The 21,867-nt window shown below is 38.5% G+C and overlaps 1 protein-coding gene across 1 annotated transcript in view; it reads right to left on the reverse strand.

Annotated features, from left to right (window-relative positions):
• PTPRH (protein tyrosine phosphatase receptor type H) overlaps window positions 1–21,867 on the reverse strand; it is a 722,562-nt gene that overhangs the window by 497,004 nt on the left and 203,691 nt on the right. The window contains exons 5-6 of the mRNA XM_044059212.1: window positions 21,555–21,821; window positions 18,051–18,317 (exon numbers count right to left, since the gene is read on the reverse strand). Of these exons, the coding sequence (XP_043915147.1) occupies window positions 18,051–18,317; window positions 21,555–21,821 (534 nt within the window). The remainder of the gene's footprint in view (window positions 1–18,050; window positions 18,318–21,554; window positions 21,822–21,867) is intronic.

A 21,867-nucleotide genomic window follows, 5' to 3' on the forward strand; every position in this document is an offset into this window, starting at 1 on the left:
GAAATTAGTGGTGTCAGTGTTTTTACCGCCTTTATGGAGTGGGATGGTGAATGCTTGTCTCCAAAGTGAGGGGAACATAAGATTCTTGGATGGACCTATTTATTATGATGGAGATAGGGAAGGCTATGCTGGTGGCTGATAGTTTAAGGAAGGATGCAGGTAAATTATCTGTGGGGTTGGAGCATGGTTTTAGTCGGAGAAGTTTTTTATTATTATGTCTGTGGGCACAGGACTGAAGATGAAGGAAGGGGTGCATATTTTGAGATCAGAGGGGAAGGTATGGGGAGGGGGGATATTGGAGGGTGCTGGGGAAGCTGGTAGTAAGTTTGGTTATACATTCCCAAAAGTTGGTGTTAAACAGAGAGGCTGTTTCTTGATCAGAGGCCATATGGTTGATCAGAACAGTTAGGGTTTGGGTGGGAGGCCACATTGGTGTAGCGGTTAGCGTTGTTGCCCCACAGCAAGAGGTTCTCCGTTTCGATTCTCACCTGGAGCGCCTTCTGTGTGGAGTCTGTATGTCTTCCCTGTGGTCGAGTGATGTGTAAAGACATGCAGGTAGGTGCATGCATTAATGGGTGTGCCTTCTTTAAAGGTTGGGCATCGGGCTGGCACTTTGGCACCATAAAAATCCACTGACAATTTTTAGGGACCGGAGTTCTACTGTGGCGACCCCTAACCGGGAATAGCCGAAAAACAAGCAGTTAGGGTTTTGGCGTGGACTGTCTTTACTGCCGGGGTGAAAGAGGGAGGAGATAGTATTCCAGAATTTTGTAGGGTTGTTAGTATGTTCAGATGGAAGCTTAGAGTAATATGTTTTGTGGTCTCTGCTTATTAGTTTTTTTATGGAGTTGCAGACTTGTTTAAATTCTAATAGGGTGTTAGGTTGCTTATTTCTTTGGTATTGTTTCTACTTTTTGTCTCTTAGGAGCATGATCAGTTTAGTTTCCTTAGATAGCCAGGGAGAAGTTATACCTTTAACTCTTTTGGTCTTGACAGGAGCAAGGTTATTGAGCAGGTATAAAAAAGTTTCACTAAAGGAGTTGTTGGCATTGTCAAGGGGCAGAGTTCTTAAAGGTGTCCAGTCAATTAGTTTTAAGCAGTCTGAAAATATTTGTGGGTTGAAGTTGGACAGGTTTTGCAGATCAAACAAGCTTCCAAAGAAAGGAATATCAATTAATGCCTAAGATCTGTACCCATAATCACCTACTATTACAAAAGCACATGGTATAAGTAACTGAAGTAGGTTTACTTTGAGCATGATGTGATCTATTGCACTATAAACAGAGACAGGGAAATTTGTTTATAATAGTGGGTGTAATTTAGGAAAAAAATTATTACTAGGGAAAAAAGTGGGACTTTGTAGTAGTAAAGCACACTCCAAGGGATATCAGAGGGAATAGAAGGCTGTCTAAAATTTCTAATAGCTCACAAGTGATCGTAGGCTATGTAGTGTAATAGCAGGTATGCCAGAATCTACTGAAGGGTAAGTCTTTTTTTAGGATAATGAAGTGAGGTCCCTGGTGGGAATAATTCAGTAGTCTTTGTTAAACAGTACTTGGGGATAATAGAGTTTGTGAAGAGTGTTCAAGAGCATAAATGATAGAGTTTGGTCAAATTTAATGATTGCTTAAATAGCTTAAAGAGTGAGAACTCTGGTATATTTTGAGCAGTCATTAGTTTGGTGAGGCACTTTTCAATTAAGAATGATGGAAGAAAGCAAGGGGGGGGGGGTTCAGAAATATTCCAAGGTACTTACAGCAGACCTCTTAGCAGATTGCAACAATAATCGGATCATTAATTTATAAATGTGTTGTTTTTCAGGTATTGAGGAGTACTATAGCTTATGGATCATATTTATAATGAGCTGATATTTTGTTTTGTATTTCATGGACCAATGTCAGGTATTCTGAAAATACATTTTTAAGTAGCTTTGGATGCAGAAGAATCTTCACTTTCATGTGATGCTAAATTGTAATTATAGAGAAGTGTATTTGATTCATTTAGATCATGGGATAGATTATTGACAAAAACAGAAAAGAGCACTGTGCAAAAGTTTGATCCTTGAGTCACACCTACTTGGGAACCGCTGAAGGGTGAGAATGTTTTGGTATCACAGATAGAAACTGTCCTGTCCTGTTAATAATTCTTAGCCAAAGAGAAAAGGACATATCATGAGTCCAACATTGAGGACACGATTAACGTGAAGTGATTCAGTGTTCCGGTTACAAGACCTTTATCGAGGTACAGGACACTGCTAGGCTTTTATAAAATTCAGATCCGTTATGGGTACAAATATACATGACTAGATGGTAACTGACATAAAACAAATACAATTGTATACATCATGCATATAACATGGGCAGAAAGCACTCACAAGGTTAGTCTATGCATTTAAAGGACATTCCTTTAATTAGAATTCTTACTGGTAGAATATATATAATATTATTATCTATATACACACACACACACACACACACACACACACACACACACACACACACACACACACACACACACACACACACACAGACACACATATATATATATATACACACACACACACACACACACACACACACACACACACACACACACACACAATATATATCAATATATAAATTTATATATAAATATATATATATATATATATATATATATACATATATAACACACACATACACACACACATATATATATATATATATATATATATATATATATATATATATATAGCATATGCAGACATTATTATATTCACATATACTGTAATCTTTGCAGACTGCATACACTCCGCACATTAATTTTTGCATTTATTTGCTTATACATCCATTTAAAGTTTTAATTGTTATGTATTCTAATATATGACTTATTTAAGCAGCCAATGCTTACAGAGAATCACCTTTATAATAACAGTATGATAGTACGTCAAGGAGCTTATAAGAGAAAGTGATGATTTTACTTTGGTGTACTGATGAACCCCCTTTTTATGCATTTGGGTTGAAAGCACTTAGCACATTCTTGTTTAACATGTTGGTTGAGTCTCACTCCTGGCCTGTTTGTCCATTTTTTTGCTTATTCCTATGTTTGTATATTTACTTCACACCCTCTTTCTGTATATGCACATTCCCTTCATTTGGTGGAGTGCCTTTCATTCCTTTATTCTGATGGGTGGAGAAACTCTCAGTTTTGTACTTAGCCTTTCTCTCACTTCTAACAAACAGTTCACAATTTTCTGTGTGTGCTCCATCCCTGCCCCCCTCTTTTGGGTTATTTTCTCTTTTTCCTATATTTTCTCACATTTTACCCAGTGTCTTTTTTCATTGTTAGTTATCCACTATGTTCATTATTCAATGTTGCAATTAACTGTCCGTATACCCACCATTATTTCAGAGTTGCTACCTTTTAGATGGAAGACTTCTCAGTATTTGCCTCACTTCCCTGTCTAATCCCTTATTTTTTTTTTACTTATATTTATACATTTCTTACAATCAATAGTTTGTATCAGGATAGAGAAAAAAGTGGTTACTTTTCTTGGTTCATGGAGGGTGACCTATAGCTAGCAATGATGTGGTAGGGTGTTTGCTTACAGTTAATTGGGCATGGAGAAGTTTGAGAGAGACGTACTGTTTGACCAATCTCAAGGTGTACTTGGCTTTAATAAAGATGGATACAGCTCACCACCTTTGGTTCTTCCATGCTCACTCAGGGGTCTGAATGTGTGAAAGGCATTGTAGTCTTGCATGGTAGGGTGCTCTCTGTGGCCTTGAACCATGGTTTAGTGACTGCACAGATGTCACCATCTTTCAAGGTGAGGAGTGCTTCCAGGGAGTGCAGTTTCATGTTTAGACTCCTAGCAGCAGAACCTTGAGTTTGTCCTGAGAGGATTTTGCTATGTTGGAAATTTTTATATTTTGACATTGCCTAAAAAAGGCACTATGGAGAAGGCAAGCACTTTAGCCAGTATCCACAAGCCTAGGGGAAAAAGGTGCAGACCGTCTCTGGCAAAGCAGTGTGGCCTGTCAACCATTTCTTCCCAGGCTGACAAATACTGCATCACCCTGGACTGACACTATAAGCTACGCCAATTGTTGAAGTCAATAATTTTTTGTTTAGATTGTGACATTATCCTGGCTGAAGGTAGAATGCTGCTTAGGGCTAGGGTCATACCTGTCTGGGACTCATAATTGGTGAGTTCAGTCATGTCTGTCTTCATATAGTCCAAGGAGGTAGGTCTCAAGTTATTCACCCAGTCAGAGACTATGACAGAGTCATAATTGTACTTCTTGAGTGACCTGAGTATGTATGATCTGACGGATCCTGGTACCCAACAGGCTGCTGATTATAACCTCCTTGTCCAGACTGGTAAAGGGGACATCTGTGTGTCTCATTATGAAGTCTATGACCAAGACTTTAGATTTTGTGGTGTTTTGCCTTAAAGGCTTATTTGGTGAGACTGATGTATGTTGTTAATTGCAGTGGTTTCTATACATGTTGAGGTGTGTGCAGATAATTTGTGCTTGGGAGGTCTCTGATCTTTTGGTAGGCCTCTAGTGAGTACTTCCGCATATGTGGGTTTATGTGTTGTGCTCTGAACTTGTGAGAGGTGAAGTATGTGATCTCACAACCTGTTTGATGTCTTGTTTTATGTTACGTGAGAGGATTGTTTCCAATTTGATAGTGTGATTACATCTTTCACGTGCGGTATTTATTTCAGAACTAAGTGGTTTGTCAGTATACATGAGGCAATTACTACATTGCCTCAGAATGCCCAAGTCAATCAAGCTGCCTGGAGAAATGTTGGGAAAGTGACCATCCATAATGGCAGGTTTATACCGTAGTACTGTTGGGGAATGGGTAAATTAGATCAGTTTATTTTATTTATTTTTATTTTACATTTGTTTATGGGAAAGTCCGACTGGGATAAGACACATTTTCAGTGCAGGCCAAGGTAGATAAAGCTCCACATATAGAGATTATACAAAACTTATACAAGAAATTATACAAAAAATATACAAGATATACAATACATCAGAATTTACATTCTATACCATTCTAGCTAACATTTGCATTATACAATCATAACCAAAACAATAAAAGCACCAAAAAGGTCGGAGTTAAATAAAACATGTTTGTGCCAATACTCAGTGGATCAGAAAGCACTATTTATTAAACTATTAAAACAGTTTTGAGGTGGTGCAGTGGTAGTATTGTTGCCTCACAGCAAGAGGTTCGCCCATTCGATGCTCGGCAGGAGTGCAGGGAGTGCCTCCTGTGTGGAGTCTGCATGTCCTCCCCGCGGTTGGGTAGGCATTCGAAAGACATGTGTAAAAGGGAGTACCTTTGTTGAAGGTTAAACATTGAGCTGGCACCTCGGCGTTCGTCAAAATCTACTGCCAATTATTAGCGGACCGGAGTTCCGCTGTGGCGACCCCTAACCGGGAAAACCCGAAAGACAACAACATTAAAACAGTTTCATTGTGTGTATGTATATGTGCATATATATATATATATATATATATATATATATATATATATATATATATATATATAAATATAAAGGCAGTTAGGAGTGATTTGTTTTATGATGAGTCCAGTTTCTGGTGGACGAAAATGAGGTGAAACTGTTAAGCATTAATATTTTAATAAAGAGTGTTGTCTGATCCACTGAGTATTGGCAAAAATGTTTTTTATTTAGCTCCGACTTTTTATTGTTTTGGTTATTAGTCTTGTTTAAGGTGCCATTTCCTTCAGTTGTGTTCTGTATTATACAATCATCTGATGTAATTCCTCATTGTAGTGTAGACATTGTAATTCTCAAAACTACATGATGCAGGAATAACAGGGTTTATTCTGTTGATAGTTTTAATTGTGCAGTGCTGCTGAGTGTGCAGTTGAGTTGCCTGCAGAGCAACAGAGGACTTGAGAGGTTCTACTGACAGACATCTAAGGAAAATTTAAGTTGCCAGGCGTTTGTGTCTGTACAGGCCACTGCTAACCCTTGTTGTGTGATGTGCAGCTACATGCAAATTCTAGGCTTAAATACAGGTGAAATTTAACAGTTTTAAGACAAACTACCAATGGGTAAGGCCCAAACTGAGACTTTCTCCAGCAATCCCCACCTCAGATGGATCCTGAGATACACACTTCTGCCACAAGGGTGCAGAAAGGCCCTGTTAATGTAAGATGGCTGGTTTAGACCACAGTGATACAAAACAGCCTAGATTTTGCAAGTCTAGACTATGTTATATAAAACAGTAGTACAGAATTTCAAAGTACAGAAAAAAATAATTGAAAAAACTCAGTCCTCAGGGTAAAGTACCTTAACAATAATATATAGTATAATCCAATGAAGAAATCAAGAGGCAGTACAATAAACAGCGAAGGAGACTTTATTCACATAAAAACACAACCAGAAGTGAATAAGTGAGAGCTTTTGTGTTCCAAAGAACGCTTCTTCAGACTTAATAATTTCATTAAAAAAACATCAGTTTAAATAGATACTGGTGTTTCATTAATTAATTGTTCAGCCAATCACATAACAGTTGGTTCTCAAAAGATTGATTCTTAATGCAATAAATATTTCTACTAATAAAACCTTTCAGCTGTCTGTCTAAAGCAACTCCCTAACTTATTTGTGTGTACATATAAATCAAATAAACAATATAAGAAAGGTATAAAATGAACATTCCAAAAATAATCTTCTATTGTAATAGTATGTATAATATATAGACAGGTTAAAAAACTTGTTACTGCTGAATTTTCATAAAAAACATATATAGAAAGTGTTCATAGGTGGTAGTATATCTTCACCTTAAAATCACTTGTATGTTAAAAAATATATGTTGTTGTTTGTCTTTTGGCTTACAACCTAGTATCAAATACATAATTATAAATATACATGAAATAAGATTTCAGACTTCTGTCAATAGATAGTCCATTAACCCCTATTTAATAGTTAATAGGGGGGTAAAAATATATTGTATGTTGTCAAATACAACTTATCTGTTTAAGCATGTTTATATATATATATATATATATATATATATATATATATATATATATATATACATATATATGTATATATATAAATAAATCAATAAATAAGAAACTGGATATGATTAAGTATGGATTATTCAATTCTGTGCACATATCAAGAGCAAAAAGTAGTGAAAATATAACATATAGTCGAGTAATTAAACTCACAGAAAGTGCATGCCTCATATCTATATATAAAACTTGAGTCACAACACTGTATTCAATGAATAAATGGTCTATCTAACAGGAAGGGTTTCAGAGAAACTTTCTCATTCAGTCCATGTCCTTTATTCGCTTGTAGCTTTAGAATCCATTTATTCTCTTCTTTCTCAGAGTGATTCCTAATAATCCCTAGTCTGATATTTGTTATCAGCTCTATCACTAAGAAGACAAATTTATGTCATGTCATGATTTATAGTGTGCCTTGCTAATGCACTGCGTTCATCTTCCCTATGGATGGCATATAAGTGTTCCCTGACTCTTTCACGTATAGTTCTGTTTGTCTTTCCTATATAGAATGAACTACATTTCTGACATTGGGCCAAGTATACCAGGTCACGTGATTTACAGTCTGCATAATGTTTAAATGTATAGACATTACCTGTATCAGGATGTTTAAACACATTCGTATTTGCCATATATGAACACTGATTGTAATTTCTACAAGCGAATGTGCCTTTCCTATCTGATTGTACCCTATAAGTCTTGTGCTTATCGTAACATAACATCCTTTTTAAAGATTTTGTGTATCTAGGTTGAGTGCCTACTATTCCCAAAATCATTTCATCTACTGTCAATATATTCCAATGTTTCATCACTATGTCCCCTATCTTATTATTGTTACTAGTGTATGGAATAATAAGTCTGTTAATTTGTGTGTATGTGTTACTTCTTCCTCTCTCATGGTTACTGTTCTTATTAAAGAAGGGTTTACACCTCCTTTGCCTTTCCACAACCACATTCTAATCTTATAGCCTCTTTCCTTAAATTCATTTCTCAAAGTACTTAATGTTTCATTGAAGGTTGAATCCTCATGTGTCAGTCTAGAGGCTCTTAATGCCTGACTTTTCACTATTTTCACTACATTTTTATAAATGTGGGGGGTGCATGCTATTATGATGTAGAAGGGTGTTTTTCCTGCAACTTTTTCTATACATTTTAGTCTGAATGCCATTTATGTCTTTACTAACTAACACATCTAGAAATTCTATCTTATCTCTAGACCAATTGGCTGTAAATTATAAGAAGTTGGTTGTGCCATTAATGTATTCCATAAACTCTTGTAGTTTTTCTACATTACCTTCCAATATAAGAAAAAACATCATCTACGAAACATTTATAGCACCTTATGTTGTCTTTAAATAATAAATTATTTAATAAATTATTTATCACATATGTGTATTCCCAGTATGCCATTACTAAACTGGCGTATGAATTGGTGCAGTGCGTACCCATCGCCACACCATTAATTTGTAGATAATACTTATCACCATATGTGAATACATTCCTATTCAAAATCACATCAGTTAGCATTATCACCCTCATAACTAGTTCCCCAGACATTCCTTTATTTATCAAAATAATCTTACATATTCCTTGCCATATGTGATAAATAAAAAACAATTGTAATCTACCACATTATGTTTATTTAGTATTAACTATCTAGTACATGTTTTATTATTGTATCTACCTCTGTACTTATTTAGTATTCATCACTTATTTCATGTGTGCTTTAATACTTGCTATTGTCTTCTTCATGTACACTGTCTTAAATTTTGTGTACTATTTGGAGCTTTTCTCCCTGGGCCTCTGCTAAAATGGGTTCCTGACCCAGTCGGACTTTCTCAGTAAGAAAATGTTAAATATATGCGCGCGCGCACACACACACACACACACACACACACACACACACACACACACACACACACACACACACACACACAAACACACGTGTAAGTTTTCATAAAATCATGAAATAATACAGCTTTGCTTTCTGGTGGTTTTGCTACAACACAATGGGTATAGGGACACAATGCATTTCTATATCTTTTTAAGCGCCCAGTAGGATGGTTTTCCTTTAAACTAAAAATTGCTTAGGCTGATATATTTCTGCTTGTCTCTGTGCTTGGGCACCTAAAAGCTGAAAGTGGGAATAAAGCTTTTATTTTTGCTTCCATCCTAAAGATATTAGCAGCACTGAAGCATTTCCTGGATTGCACATACTGCTAATGGAAGTCTGCATACATTTTCAATACCTTTTTACACAAGCCTTCTTTCATAATCAAACTGATTCAGGAAGATATCTATCAGAAGCTTTGGCATTGCATTGCCATATGTAAACTATTTTGGAATCACAGCGTTCTAAAAAGAATCAATTTAAATTTAACATCCAGATTTTAAAAAAAAAGCATTTGAAAATCATACGTTTTTTACCATCTCATACGAAATCCAGATAAGTTTATAATAATCAAACAGTACTACACTGGAAGAATGCAACCTCCTGCTGTCCATACAAAAACACAGTCAGTAAATGTGAAGATATTTACTACACAGTGGAAAACAAACACCAGAAACAGGAAAGAAAGTACAGTTTTGTACCTACCATAAATGTAGATGTTCGAGGATCCACATTGCTGCAGTCCTTACTATTGGGTAGTCCGCTGTCCAGTCGGCCCCAATACCAGAGTATATGGCTGACGTCGGTCAGGGCGCATTAGACTGACGCCAGTACGCCAGGGTACTAATGCGCACGACCGACGTCATATCCTCAGTCTTTTCTTGCCCCAGATGTCAGAAGACCCTAAAAAGACAAGGCCCAAAATACCTGCACCAAAAATATGTACAATATATACAAAAATATATACAAAAATATCAACATATAACCTCACCTACACAACCACCCCTAAACAGAGAGGGAAGGAGGGAGGGTAAATTGGACTGCAGCAATGTGGATCCTCGAACATCTACATTTATGGTAGGTACAAAACTGTACTATGTTCTTCGCTCCACATTGCTGCAGTCCTTACTATTGGGTAGAATCCCAAAGCAGAGGTAAGGGAGGCTGGCAAATCATAAAGAAGTAGGAGCTGACAACAGGCCTTGCAAAACAGCTGTGGCAAAACCAGCCCTAGACTTAGAGTAGATAGGAAGGTGATAATGCTTAGAGAAAGTATGCACTGAACTCCAAGTAGCTGCCTCCAAAATATCCTTAGTTGCCACCCCCTTAGAAATGCTGTTGAAGTGGCAGTAGCCCTAGTGGAATGAGGCCTAATCCCAGCTGGAATCTCCTTGCCATGATGGGAATAACAAAATGCAATGCAAAACCCAATCCATCTAGAAATAGTTTGTTTTGACACAGGCTTGCCCTGCGAACTCAAAGCAAAAGAAACAAACAACTGCTGAGACTGCCTAAAATCCTTAGTCCTGCTTAAATAATAACGCAATTGCCTGTGTACATCTAAAGTGTGCAAAATCTTTTCCCTTTATTTTGGGGGTCTGCATAAAAAGTAGGCAAATGAATAGTTTGGTTTAAAGCCACACTAGAAACCACCTTAGGCATAAAGGAAGGATTAGTACGTAAAGATACCCTATCCTTATGGAAATCAAAAAGGGCTCTACTGCCATAAGGGCCTGCAACTCAGACACCCTTCTTGCAGAAGTAATAGCCAACAGAAAAGCAGTCTTCCATGACAAGTATTTCAATTCAGCAGTAGCCGCAGGCTCAAAAAGGTTGTAAAGTAAGTTTTTCCAACACAAAATTGAGATCCCAAGCAGGAGTAGGAGCTCTACGTGGGGGTCTTATATTCTTTGCCCCTCTAAGAAACTGCTTGAACAAAGGATGCGAAAACAATGGTGGGTCACAATCATAGTGAGCTGAAATTGCTGCAGCATGAATCTTAATGGAAGAGAAGGACAAACCTTTGTCCAATAACTCAGTAAGATATTGAAGAGCCACACTCAAATTAGGCTCAGAAATCTCCAAATTCTTTGCTGTACTCCAAAATAAAAATCTCTTCCATTTTTCATGACACTTTCTTCCATTTTTAAACTTTACACATAAAATCTTATATCTCTAGACCAATTGGCTGTAAATTATAAGAAGTTGGTTGTGCCATTAATGTATTCCATAAACTCTTGTAGTTTTTCTACATTACCTTCCAATATAAGAAAAAACATCATCTACGAAACATTTATAGCACCTTATGTTGTCTTTAAATAATAAATTATTTAATAAATTATTTATCACATATGTGTATTCCCAGTATGCCATTACTAAACTGGCGTATGAATTGGTGCAGTGCGTACCCATCGCCACACCATTAATTTGTAGATAATACTTATCACCATATGTGAATACATTCCTATTCAAAATCACATCAGTTAGCATTATCACCCTCATAACTAGTTCCCCAGACATTCCTTTATTTATCAAAAATAATCTTACATATTCCTTGCCATATGTGATAAATAAAAAACAATTGTAATCTACCACATTATGTTTATTTAGTATTAACTATCTAGTACATGTTTTATTATTGTATCTACCTCTCTGTACTTATTTAGTATTCATCACTTATTTCATGTGTGCTTTAATACTTGCTATTGTCTTCTTCATGTACACTGTCTTAAATTTTGTGTACTATTTGGAGCTTTTCTCCCTGGGCCTCTGCTAAAATGGGTTCCTGACCCAGTCGGACTTTCTCAGTAAGAAAATGTTAAATATATGCGCGCACACACACACACACACACACACACACACACACACACACACACACACACACACACACACACACAAACACACGTGTAAGTTTTCATAAAATCATGAAATAATACAGCTTTGCTTTCTGGTGGTTTTGCTACAACACAATGGGTATAGGGACACAATGCATTTCTATATCTTTTTAAGCGCCCAGTAGGATGGTTTTCCTTTAAACTAAAAATTGCTTAGGCTGATATATTTCTGCTTGTCTCTGTGCTTGGGCACCTAAAAGCTGAAAGTGGGAATAAAGCTTTTATTTTTGCTTCCATCCTAAAGATATTAGCAGCACTGAAGCATTTCCTGGATTGCACATACTGCTAATGGAAGTCTGCATACATTTTCAATACCTTTTTACACAAGCCTTCTTTCATAATCAAACTGATTCAGGAAGATATCTATCAGAAGCTTTGGCATTGCATTGCCATATGTAAACTATTTTGGAATCACAGCGTTCTAAAAAGAATCAATTTAAATTTAACATCCAGATTTTAAAAAAAAAGCATTTGAAAATCATACGTTTTTTACCATCTCATACGAAATCCAGATAAGTTTATAATAATCAAACAGTACTACACTGGAAGAATGCAACCTCCTGCTGTCCATACAAAAACACAGTCAGTAAATGTGAAGATATTTACTACACAGTGGAAAACAAACACCAGAAACAGGAAAGAAAGTACAGTTTTGTACCTACCATAAATGTAGATGTTCGAGGATCCACATTGCTGCAGTCCTTACTATTGGGTAGTCCGCTGTCCAGTCGGCCCGAATACCAGAGTATATGGCTGACGTCGGTCAGGGCGCATTAGACTGACGTCAGTACGTCAGGGTACTAATGCGCATGACCGACGTCATATCCTCAGTCTTTTCTTGCCCCAGATGTCAGAAGACCCTAAACAGGCAAGGCCCAAAATACCTGCACCAAAATATGTACAATATATACAAAAATATATACAAAAATATCAACATATAACCTCACCTACACAACCACCCCTAAACAGAGAGGGGAAGGAGGGAGGGTAAATTGGACTGCAGCAATGTGGATCCTCGAACATCTACATTTATGGTAGGTACAAAACTGTACTATGTTCTTCGTTCCACATTGCTGCAGTCCTTACTATTGGGTAGAATCCCAAAGCAGAGGTAAGGGAGGCTGGCAAATCATAAAGAAGTAGGAGCTGACAACAGGCCTTGCAAAACAGCTGTGGCAAAACCAGCCCTAGACTTAGAGTAGATAGGAAGGTGATAATGCTTAGAGAAAGTATGCACTGAACTCCAAGTAGCTGCCTCCAAAATATCCTTAGTTGCCACCCCCCTTAGAAATGCTGTTGAAGTGGCAGTAGCCCTAGTGGAATGAGGCCTAATCCCAGCTGGAATCTCCTTGCCATGATGGGAATAACAAAATGCAATGCAAAACCCAATCCATCTAGAAATAGTTTGTTTTGACACAGGCTTGCCCTGAACTCAAAGCAAAAGAAACAAACAACTGCTGAGACTGCCTAAAATCCTTAGTCCTGCTTAAATAATAACGCAATTGCCTGTGTACATCTAAAGTGTGCAAAATCTTTTCCCTTTATTTTGGGGGTCTGCATAAAAGTAGGCAAATGAATAGTTTGGTTTAAAGCCACACTAGAAACCACCTTAGGCATAAAGGAAGGATTAGTACGTAAAGATACCCTATCCTTATGGAAATCAAAAAGGGCTCTACTGCCATAAGGGCCTGCAACTCAGACACCCTTCTTGCAGAAGTAATAGCCAACAGAAAAGCAGTCTTCCATGACAAGTATTTCAATTCAGCAGTAGCCGCAGGCTCAAAAGGTTGTAGAGTAAGTTTTTCCAACACAAAATTGAGATCCCAAGCAGGAGTAGGAGCTCTACGTGGGGGTCTTATATTCTTTGCCCCTCTAAGAAACTGCTTGAACAAAGGATGCGAAAACAATGGTGGGTCACAATCATAGTGAGCTGAAATTGCTGCAGCATGAATCTTAATGGAAGAGAAGGACAAACCTTTGTCCAATAACTCAGTAAGATATTGAAGAGCCACACTCAAATTAGGCTCAGAAATCTCCAAATTCTTTGCTGTACTCCAAAATAAAAATCTCTTCCATTTTTCTGCGTACACTTTCCTTGTACTAGGTCTTCTAGCTTCCATAATCACATTTAAAACTTGTTGAGGAAGTTGAGACCTGCTGTGTTTCAACACAGAATATGCCAGGCTGTTAGATGAAGAGAGTGAAGCTTGACATTGAGCAGATGACCGTCCTTCTGAGATAACAGATGAGGAATCAAAGGTAAAGGCCATGGAGGCTTCCTTACCAGACTCCTTAGTAGTGGGTACCAGTGTTGCCGAGGCCAATCTGGAGCTATCAAAATCATCCTTGGCTTGTCTAGTCTGACTTTTAATAGCACCTTTGGAAGAAGAGGCAGAGGTGGAAAGGCATACACATGAAGGTTTTTCCAACTGAAAGACAGAGCATCCACTTTCCAAGCTGTGTGATGAAACCCCTTTGTGCAAAACTTTGGCAGCTGATGGTTTAGCGGAGAAGCGAACAGATCTATGTCTGGAGTTCCCCATGACACTGTCAATTTCTGAAATACATGAAGATCCAGTTTCCACTCGTGGGGATCCATGATTTGTCTGCTTAATACATCTGCTAAGGAGTTCTGTGCTCCTGGCAGAAACCTTGCCTGAAGAGTTAGTTGCAAGCTTAGCGCAGTCTCCCATAAAATCATTGCTTGCCTGCATAGAGGATAAGAATGTGTTCCCCCTTGCTTGTTGATGTACCACATGACAGTTGTGTTGTCTGTTAGAATCAACACCTGCCCTGGAAGAAGTAACTCCTTGAAAGCCATTAATGCAAACTGGACTGCTAACATCTCCTTCATGTTGATATGTAGATGCTGTAGTCTGGCAGGCCACTTGTCTTGTATCCACTTTCCATTTAGATGAGCTCCCCAAGCAATGTCCGAGGCATCTGTCGTTAAAATCTGACTCGCCTCTGGCCGGGTCACAGAGAGTCCCTTGTTTAGGTGACATTCCTGAGCCCACCACAAAAATTCTTTTTGAAGGCAAGGTATTATTTGAATGACAGTGTCCAAATCCTGGCAGTGCTGTGTCCATATATTTTTGAGATACCATTGTAGCTTCCTCATATGCAGTTTGGCATTGGGAAGCACCAGAATACAAGATGCCATGAACCCTAATGCTTGAAGGACTGTCCTTGCAGTCAGCACGGACTGATGAGATAGTTGATGGAAGTAAAGTGATAGACTCTTTTGTTTGTCCGGGGTTAAAAAGGCCATCTGGGCTGCTGTATTCAGTCTCACACCCAGAAAGCACATGTCTTGAGAGGGTACTAGACTGGACTTTATTTCGTTCACAGAATACCCTAGGCATCTTAGCACTGCTATAACATATTCCAGATGCTGTAGAAGGTCTTCCTTTTCTTGAGCCAGAATCAGGCAGTCGTCCAAGTAAGGATAGATTTGAATTCCTTTTAGCCTGAAGTAAGCTATCACTGGAGCCAGAACCTTTGTGAATACTCTGGGCAGTAGATAAGCCAAAGGGCAATGCAGAGAACTGATAATGAGAATTTCCAGCTCGAAACCGCAGATACTTCCTGCAACTTAGCCTTATAGGCACATGAAGGTAAGCTTCCTTGAGATCTAAAGTTACCATCCAGTGATCTTTGCCCAGCAGAGGTAAAAGCTGTTGTAACGTCAACATCTTGAACTTGGGAATGTCCAGATAAGTGTTGAGGAGAGATAAATCCAAAATTGGTCTCCACGTGTTCCCCTTCTTTGGTACTAGGAACAGGCGAGAATAAAATCCTAGGCCCCTTTCTGATACAGGGACTGGCTGAATGGCCCCGATCTGGAGTAACTGAGAAATTTGCTTGTGAGCCTCTTTTCTTTGTGGAGGAGGAACGTCTGGCATGCCTTTGAAAGGGGGCAATGTATGGAAATAAAACCTGTAACCGTGGTGAATGATATCCAACACCCATCTGTCTTGAGTAATAAAATCCCAATTTTCTTTGAAAAGAGACAGTCTTCCTCCCAAAGGAGCTGCCAGACGAGAATCTACTGGCAGCTGAAAAGGCAGGTCATTGGGTCTGTTTACGAAAGGACTGACCCCTGCCCTCACCAGAAGTCTGAGCAGGTGAACTCCCTGTTCTAGGCCTAAAAGAACCTTGAACTCTGCCCCTACCACGTCTAGACCTACCCCTAGACTGGGAATCATAAGCAGGATATGTCCACCCCTTAGAAGGCCAATTTCTACTAAACTTCGGTGGCTGCACCTGCAAAAAATCTTTAACAGTTTGCATAGACTTAGCTTTGTCCTCCATTTTCTTTAAAACTGCTTCCACAGGCGAACCAAACAACACATCAGACTGTAAAGGAGCATCCAAAATCCTTGTCTTAACATGCTCAGCTAAATTCTGATCCCTCAACCAGGCATGCCTGCGAAGAACAGAACCAGTGGCAGCCACCCTCGAGGAGGCCTGTACAGCATCAAAACCACATTGCAAAGAATGCTTACCCACTTGTTCAGACACATGAACCAAATCCAGCAACTCTTTACATTCAATACCTTCCGCCAAAGCATCCACCTTAGATTTCAATTGTGAAAGGAGAAAATTTTGATATTTTAGCATATGAAACTGACAATTCAACGCTCTCATGGCTAGAGTGGAAGAAGTATACACTTTCTTTCCCCACCTATCCAAAGCCCTTGCCTCTTTATCAGTGGGAACAGGATTTTTAACCACAGAGGCCTTAACACCTTTAGGCCCCTGAGAAACAGTTTCTGGGTCCGCCCTAGGACTCTTAAACAAATACTTATGAGCTTGGGCACCCTATAGTACCTATCAGGTTTAACAGGAGCAGGAGGCAAAGAGTCAGGGTTCAGGGAAGCCTCTGCAAAACATCTTCCACCACATTCAACACAGGAGGTATAGCTAAGGGCCTATGCTGGGGTAAAACAAGAATTCCCTAAGCCTTTTCCTGGAATCAGAGTAATCCTGGCCTTCCCATTTAAAGTGCTCCCTCATGGAATGCAGAGTCTCTGAAAATGAGAAATCCTCAGGAGGAGAAGCTGTAGGAGTGGAATCATCCACATCAGAATCAGAATAAGGAGGATACTCCTGCAAATCTTCCGCAGAAGACTCAGAAGCCTCTGAACACTGTTCAAAACTATCAAACTCGGTTCCACCCTAGGCCTCTTATCAGGAGGGGCATAGAACCTCTAATCATAGTAATCAAATCTTCTGCCATTTTAAGCATATGTTTCTTAGGTACAGAACCCAAATGCTAGGAGAAGCCCCACTGAAGCTGAACTTGGCCTACCTCTCAAAGAAGTTTTGGCAACAGAAGGAGAGGCTCTAACTACCTTGGGAAGAGAGGGAAGAACAGTTACCTGAGAAGCCCCTCAGCCTGGCCTACCTCCTGAGAAGGCACATCCTGTAACAGTAAAGTTTCTGCCTGAGACTCCATAGAAACTCCTGGCAAAACCTCTGGCTCCACTGAGCCTTCTAAAGAACCGACGTCCGGGACTGCCGGTTCATCAACCCTAGGCTTCGCTGTTTTGTCCTTGCGCTTCTTGACGAAGCGGCCGGAGCATCCGACGGCATTTTATAATTGCAACGCTTCCCAAACACTAACCTGGCACAGTCTAACCTCCTCTTAATAGTGCGTTTGTTAAACCTAGCACAAGAGCGGCATCCAACAACGTCGTGCTCAGGCCCTAAACAAGGTATACACAAGGTATGGTAATCCCTATGAGGTATCTGTTTCCCACAAGAAATACAGTTATTCACTTTTCTGACATCCGGTTAAATACTGAGGCAAGAAAAACCAAAATGTTCCCCAACGGGGTACTTAGCCAACTCTGATTCGGTCTGAAACTCCGGTTTCGGAAATATTTCAGAACGCCAACCTGCACTCGCAAAACTGCTTCTGCATCGGACCATGCGGCAAAAAAGACTGGGGATATGACGTCGGTCATGCGCATTAGTACCCTGACGTACTGACGTCAGTCTAATGCGCCCTGACCGACGTCAGCCATATACTCTGGTATTCGGGCCGACTGGACAGCGGACTACCCAATAGTAAGGACTGCAGCAATGTGGAACGAAGAACATCATGCTATTCCAGCATTCAGAACTTCAAATTATTTTATTAGGAGTCAGTAAATGAGATCTGTGGATAAAGTTCACACAGAATTTTAGATTTTGGCATGTGGAATATAAAAACTTACTGGTTGTTGCATTGAATGAATACTCTGTACTGCTGGTATTATCGGCTGTAAGAGTAGTCAGAATAAATTTGTAGTTGGTTCCTGGTCTTAGATTATCCACAACTTCACCGCTCGTTGCTGTAGTAGAATTGATAATTCTAGACACATTAGCATCACTGGAAATGAGTTTATAGTTGTAAGTATTTGCGTTGAGATCATTAAGACTCCATGAAAGGGTCAGGTTTGTCAGATCTTTTTCTACTTTGACATGGCCAACGGCATTCGGCTCTGTGGGAGAGAAACAGTCTTGTTAAACAAGCAATAATAATAAAAAGACATTAAAAAGCTAATTATCTTGTAACTTCATTGTTATATTATTATGAGATTAACTTTCAAGGTGTACAAGCACGAAGAGAGAAGAGAGAAAAATAAAAGACAAAATTAAGGGAATGTTTTATGTACTGGCTTTGTTAATTGTTTGACAAAACTCTTCAGAGAAGACCACGCTAAAGGCGAACACAGCAAATTACATAAAAAAGATACTGAAATGTACAGAATATTAACAGTTACATAAGATGTAGTCAGTAATTGCAACAGTAACAAGTATTTAAATAGTCACATACTTTAAATGTATCCAGCATGTTTTCAAAATAGAGGATGGAAGTTGACAGATACGTAAATGAGGAAGTTTGCACTGTAGTTGATTGGTATTTTGCTGTTTCAGTACTAGATATCTACCTGAAATAAATTCAATCAAATTTTATTTATTTTATTCATTATTTATTTATTTATTTCACCTTGATGAGTGGGAAAAAAGTGTCCGTTTTCAGTGAAGGCCCGGGGAGAAAAGATCCAATAACAATGACAAACATATTAGCATATACACATACAAAGCAAATAAGTCATACAGCTTTATGCAGCATTCTACAGTAAAAAAAATCTACATTCTACAATAATAATAAAATCTAGCAACTGTACTGTCTAAGAGTCATAAACAGTGAATTACAATTGAAATTTTACATTCCACAATAATAGTAGTAAAAATCCAGCAACAGTACAATCTAAGGATCATTAACAGTGAATTACAACTGAGGATGAGAAATTGCTGGAAATAAACTATTAACAAAATCTGGAGGTTAAGCAGGAGTAGAAGGGCAAATTATGTGAGGCAGAGATGATGCACATAGTTAGAAGGTGGGTTTTGATATAGGAAGGTTATATGTGGGGAAGGAGCAGGGGCATTGATAGGATTAGAGGAGGGATTTAAAGTTAGAGTGGTTATGAGTATTTCTAAGGGAGGGAGGAAGAGAGTTCCATACTTTAGCTAAGGTGCAGGATAGCAGAGTGTGCCCAGGTGGCCATAAAGGTTTGTAGATGTTGAGCAGGTTCTGATTTTCTGACCTAAGTGAGCAATTAGGAATATAGGGGGTTAAGGAGGTGGAGAGAGAGAGAGGGGCAGGAGGATGGGTTAAATATAGGCTTATGGGCAGTGCTGAGTTTGAGGAAGTTCAGATAGTTGGGAAGCTCGAGCCATTGCAGTGAGTGGAGGGAGATGCAGTGATGGGATGAGTTCCTACAGTTAGTGGTGGATTTGTAGATTTTTTTAAAGCAGGCTTTTAATTTAGTTTGAAGGCTGAGCTGAAGATTCAAGAACAGAGGAGTGCCATACATTAGGGAGGGGAGAAGGTATATGGAGGCAAGGGTCTTTCTGGTGGAGGAGGTAAGATAATGGTTATGCCTATATAGGAGTCCTAATTTTTGGTGTTTTATTTTGATGTTAATTTGGATGTGGATATCGAATTTTAGATGTTCGTCAATAATGATGCCGAGCAGTTTGATATGAGGGACAATTTCAATGGAGCTGTTATTCTGGCTTATGATCTTGAAGGAGTTTTATCAATGGTGGAGTGTTTAGATGGGGAAAAATCATTAACTTGGTTTTATTGGCATTAAGCGCTAGGTGATTGTTTTGCATCCAGGTTTCAGTATTTGAGAAAGCTGACTGTGTTATCTGTAGAAGGTCAAAAGGGGTGTTAGCTGAGCAGATGATTGTTGAATCATCTGCATACTGGGTTAATGTAGAACTGGAGAAAGAGTGATGAATGTTGGTGATGAATATATGTTAAAGTAAGGGCCAAGAACATATATATATATATATATATATATATATATGGAAACACTTCACATAATCGAATGACTGAAATCTCGAATTTCACATGGTCGAGACCATATGATCGCAGTAAATCGAATATGTGTAGTGTTCAAAAATAAGAGTTTAATTACCTTAATATGTTACGTGCACACAGAGGCAAGTATTGTTGTACGCTCTATGTGTACGTAATGTTTTATTTGTTTTGTGGTGTTGACAGGAAATGAGAAATCTCCCATTTTGCGCTTCCGCATACAGCGCAAGACGGGAGATTTCCCATATCCCCACTGTAGCGCGATCTTGGAGTTGGTATATTTAAGTAGGGGGGGTGGGGGGCACAGGGGGGCGAAGCCCCCCTGCAAAAGCGAGGTTTGTGGGGGGGTTTTTATTCGTTGGTTTCGCTTCAGAAGTTCGAGTTTCCAAAACTCAATCTTTTGGTTTCGGTTATTTGCAGTTCGAGATTTTGGTAATTCGAGCTTCTGAAGTGAATCCATATAGATATATATATATATATATATATATATATATATATATATATATATATATATATATAGCTATACATACACACACAAACACACACACGCACACACACACACACACACACACACACACACACACACACACACACTTGTACATTTTCATGAAATCATGAAATAATACAGCTTTGCTTTCTGGTGATTTTGCTACAACAGAATGGGTGTAGGGACACATTGCATTTCTATATCTTTTTAAGCACCGAATAGGATGGTTTTCCTTTAAACTAAAAATTGCTTAGGCTGAAATATATCTGCTTGTCTCTGTGCTTGGGCACCTAAAAGCTGAAAGTGGGAATAAAGCTGTTGTTTTTGCTTCCATCCTAAAGATATTTACAGAACTGAAACATTTCCTGGATTGCACATACTGCTAATAGAAGTCTGCATACATTTTCAATACCTTTTTACACAAGCCTTCTTTCATAATCACACTGATTCAGGAAGATATCTATCAGAAGCTTTGGCATTGCATTCCCACATGTATACTGTTTTGGAATCTGAGCATTCTGAAAATAATTAATTTAAATTTAACAGCCAGATTTTAAAAAAAAAGCATTTGAAAATCATACGTTTTTTACCATCTCATACGAAATCCAGATAAGTTTATATTAACCAAACAGTACTACACTGGAAGAATGCAACCTCCTGCGGTCCATACAAACCACAGTCAGGAAATGTGAAGATATTTAGTACACAGTGGAGAACAAACACCAGAAGCAGGAAAGAACATGCTATTCCAGCATTCAGAACTTCAAATTATTTTATTAGGAGTCAGTAAATGAGATCTGTGGATAATGTTCACACAGAATTTTAAATTTTGGCATGTGGAATATAAAAACTTACTGGTTGTTGCATTGAATGAATACTCTGTACTGCTGGTATTATCGGCTGTAAGAGTAGTCAGAATAAATTTGTAGTTGGTTCCTGGTCTTAGATTATCCACAACTTCACCGCTAGTTGCTGTAGTAGAATTGATAATTCTAGACACATTAGCATCACTGGAAATGAGTTTATAGTTGTAAGTATTTGCGTTGAGATCATTAAGACTCCATGAAAGGGTCAGGTTTGTTAGATCTTTTTCTACTTTGACATGGCCAACGGCATTCGGCACTGTGGAAGAGAAACAGTCTTGTTAAACAAGCAATAATAATAAAAA

Source organism: Protopterus annectens, chromosome 17.part0, assembly GCF_019279795.1.
Source record: "Protopterus annectens isolate FY-2018-M chromosome 17.part0, PAN1.0, whole genome shotgun sequence".
Lineage (NCBI taxonomy): Eukaryota > Metazoa > Chordata > Ceratodontiformes > Protopteridae > Protopterus > Protopterus annectens.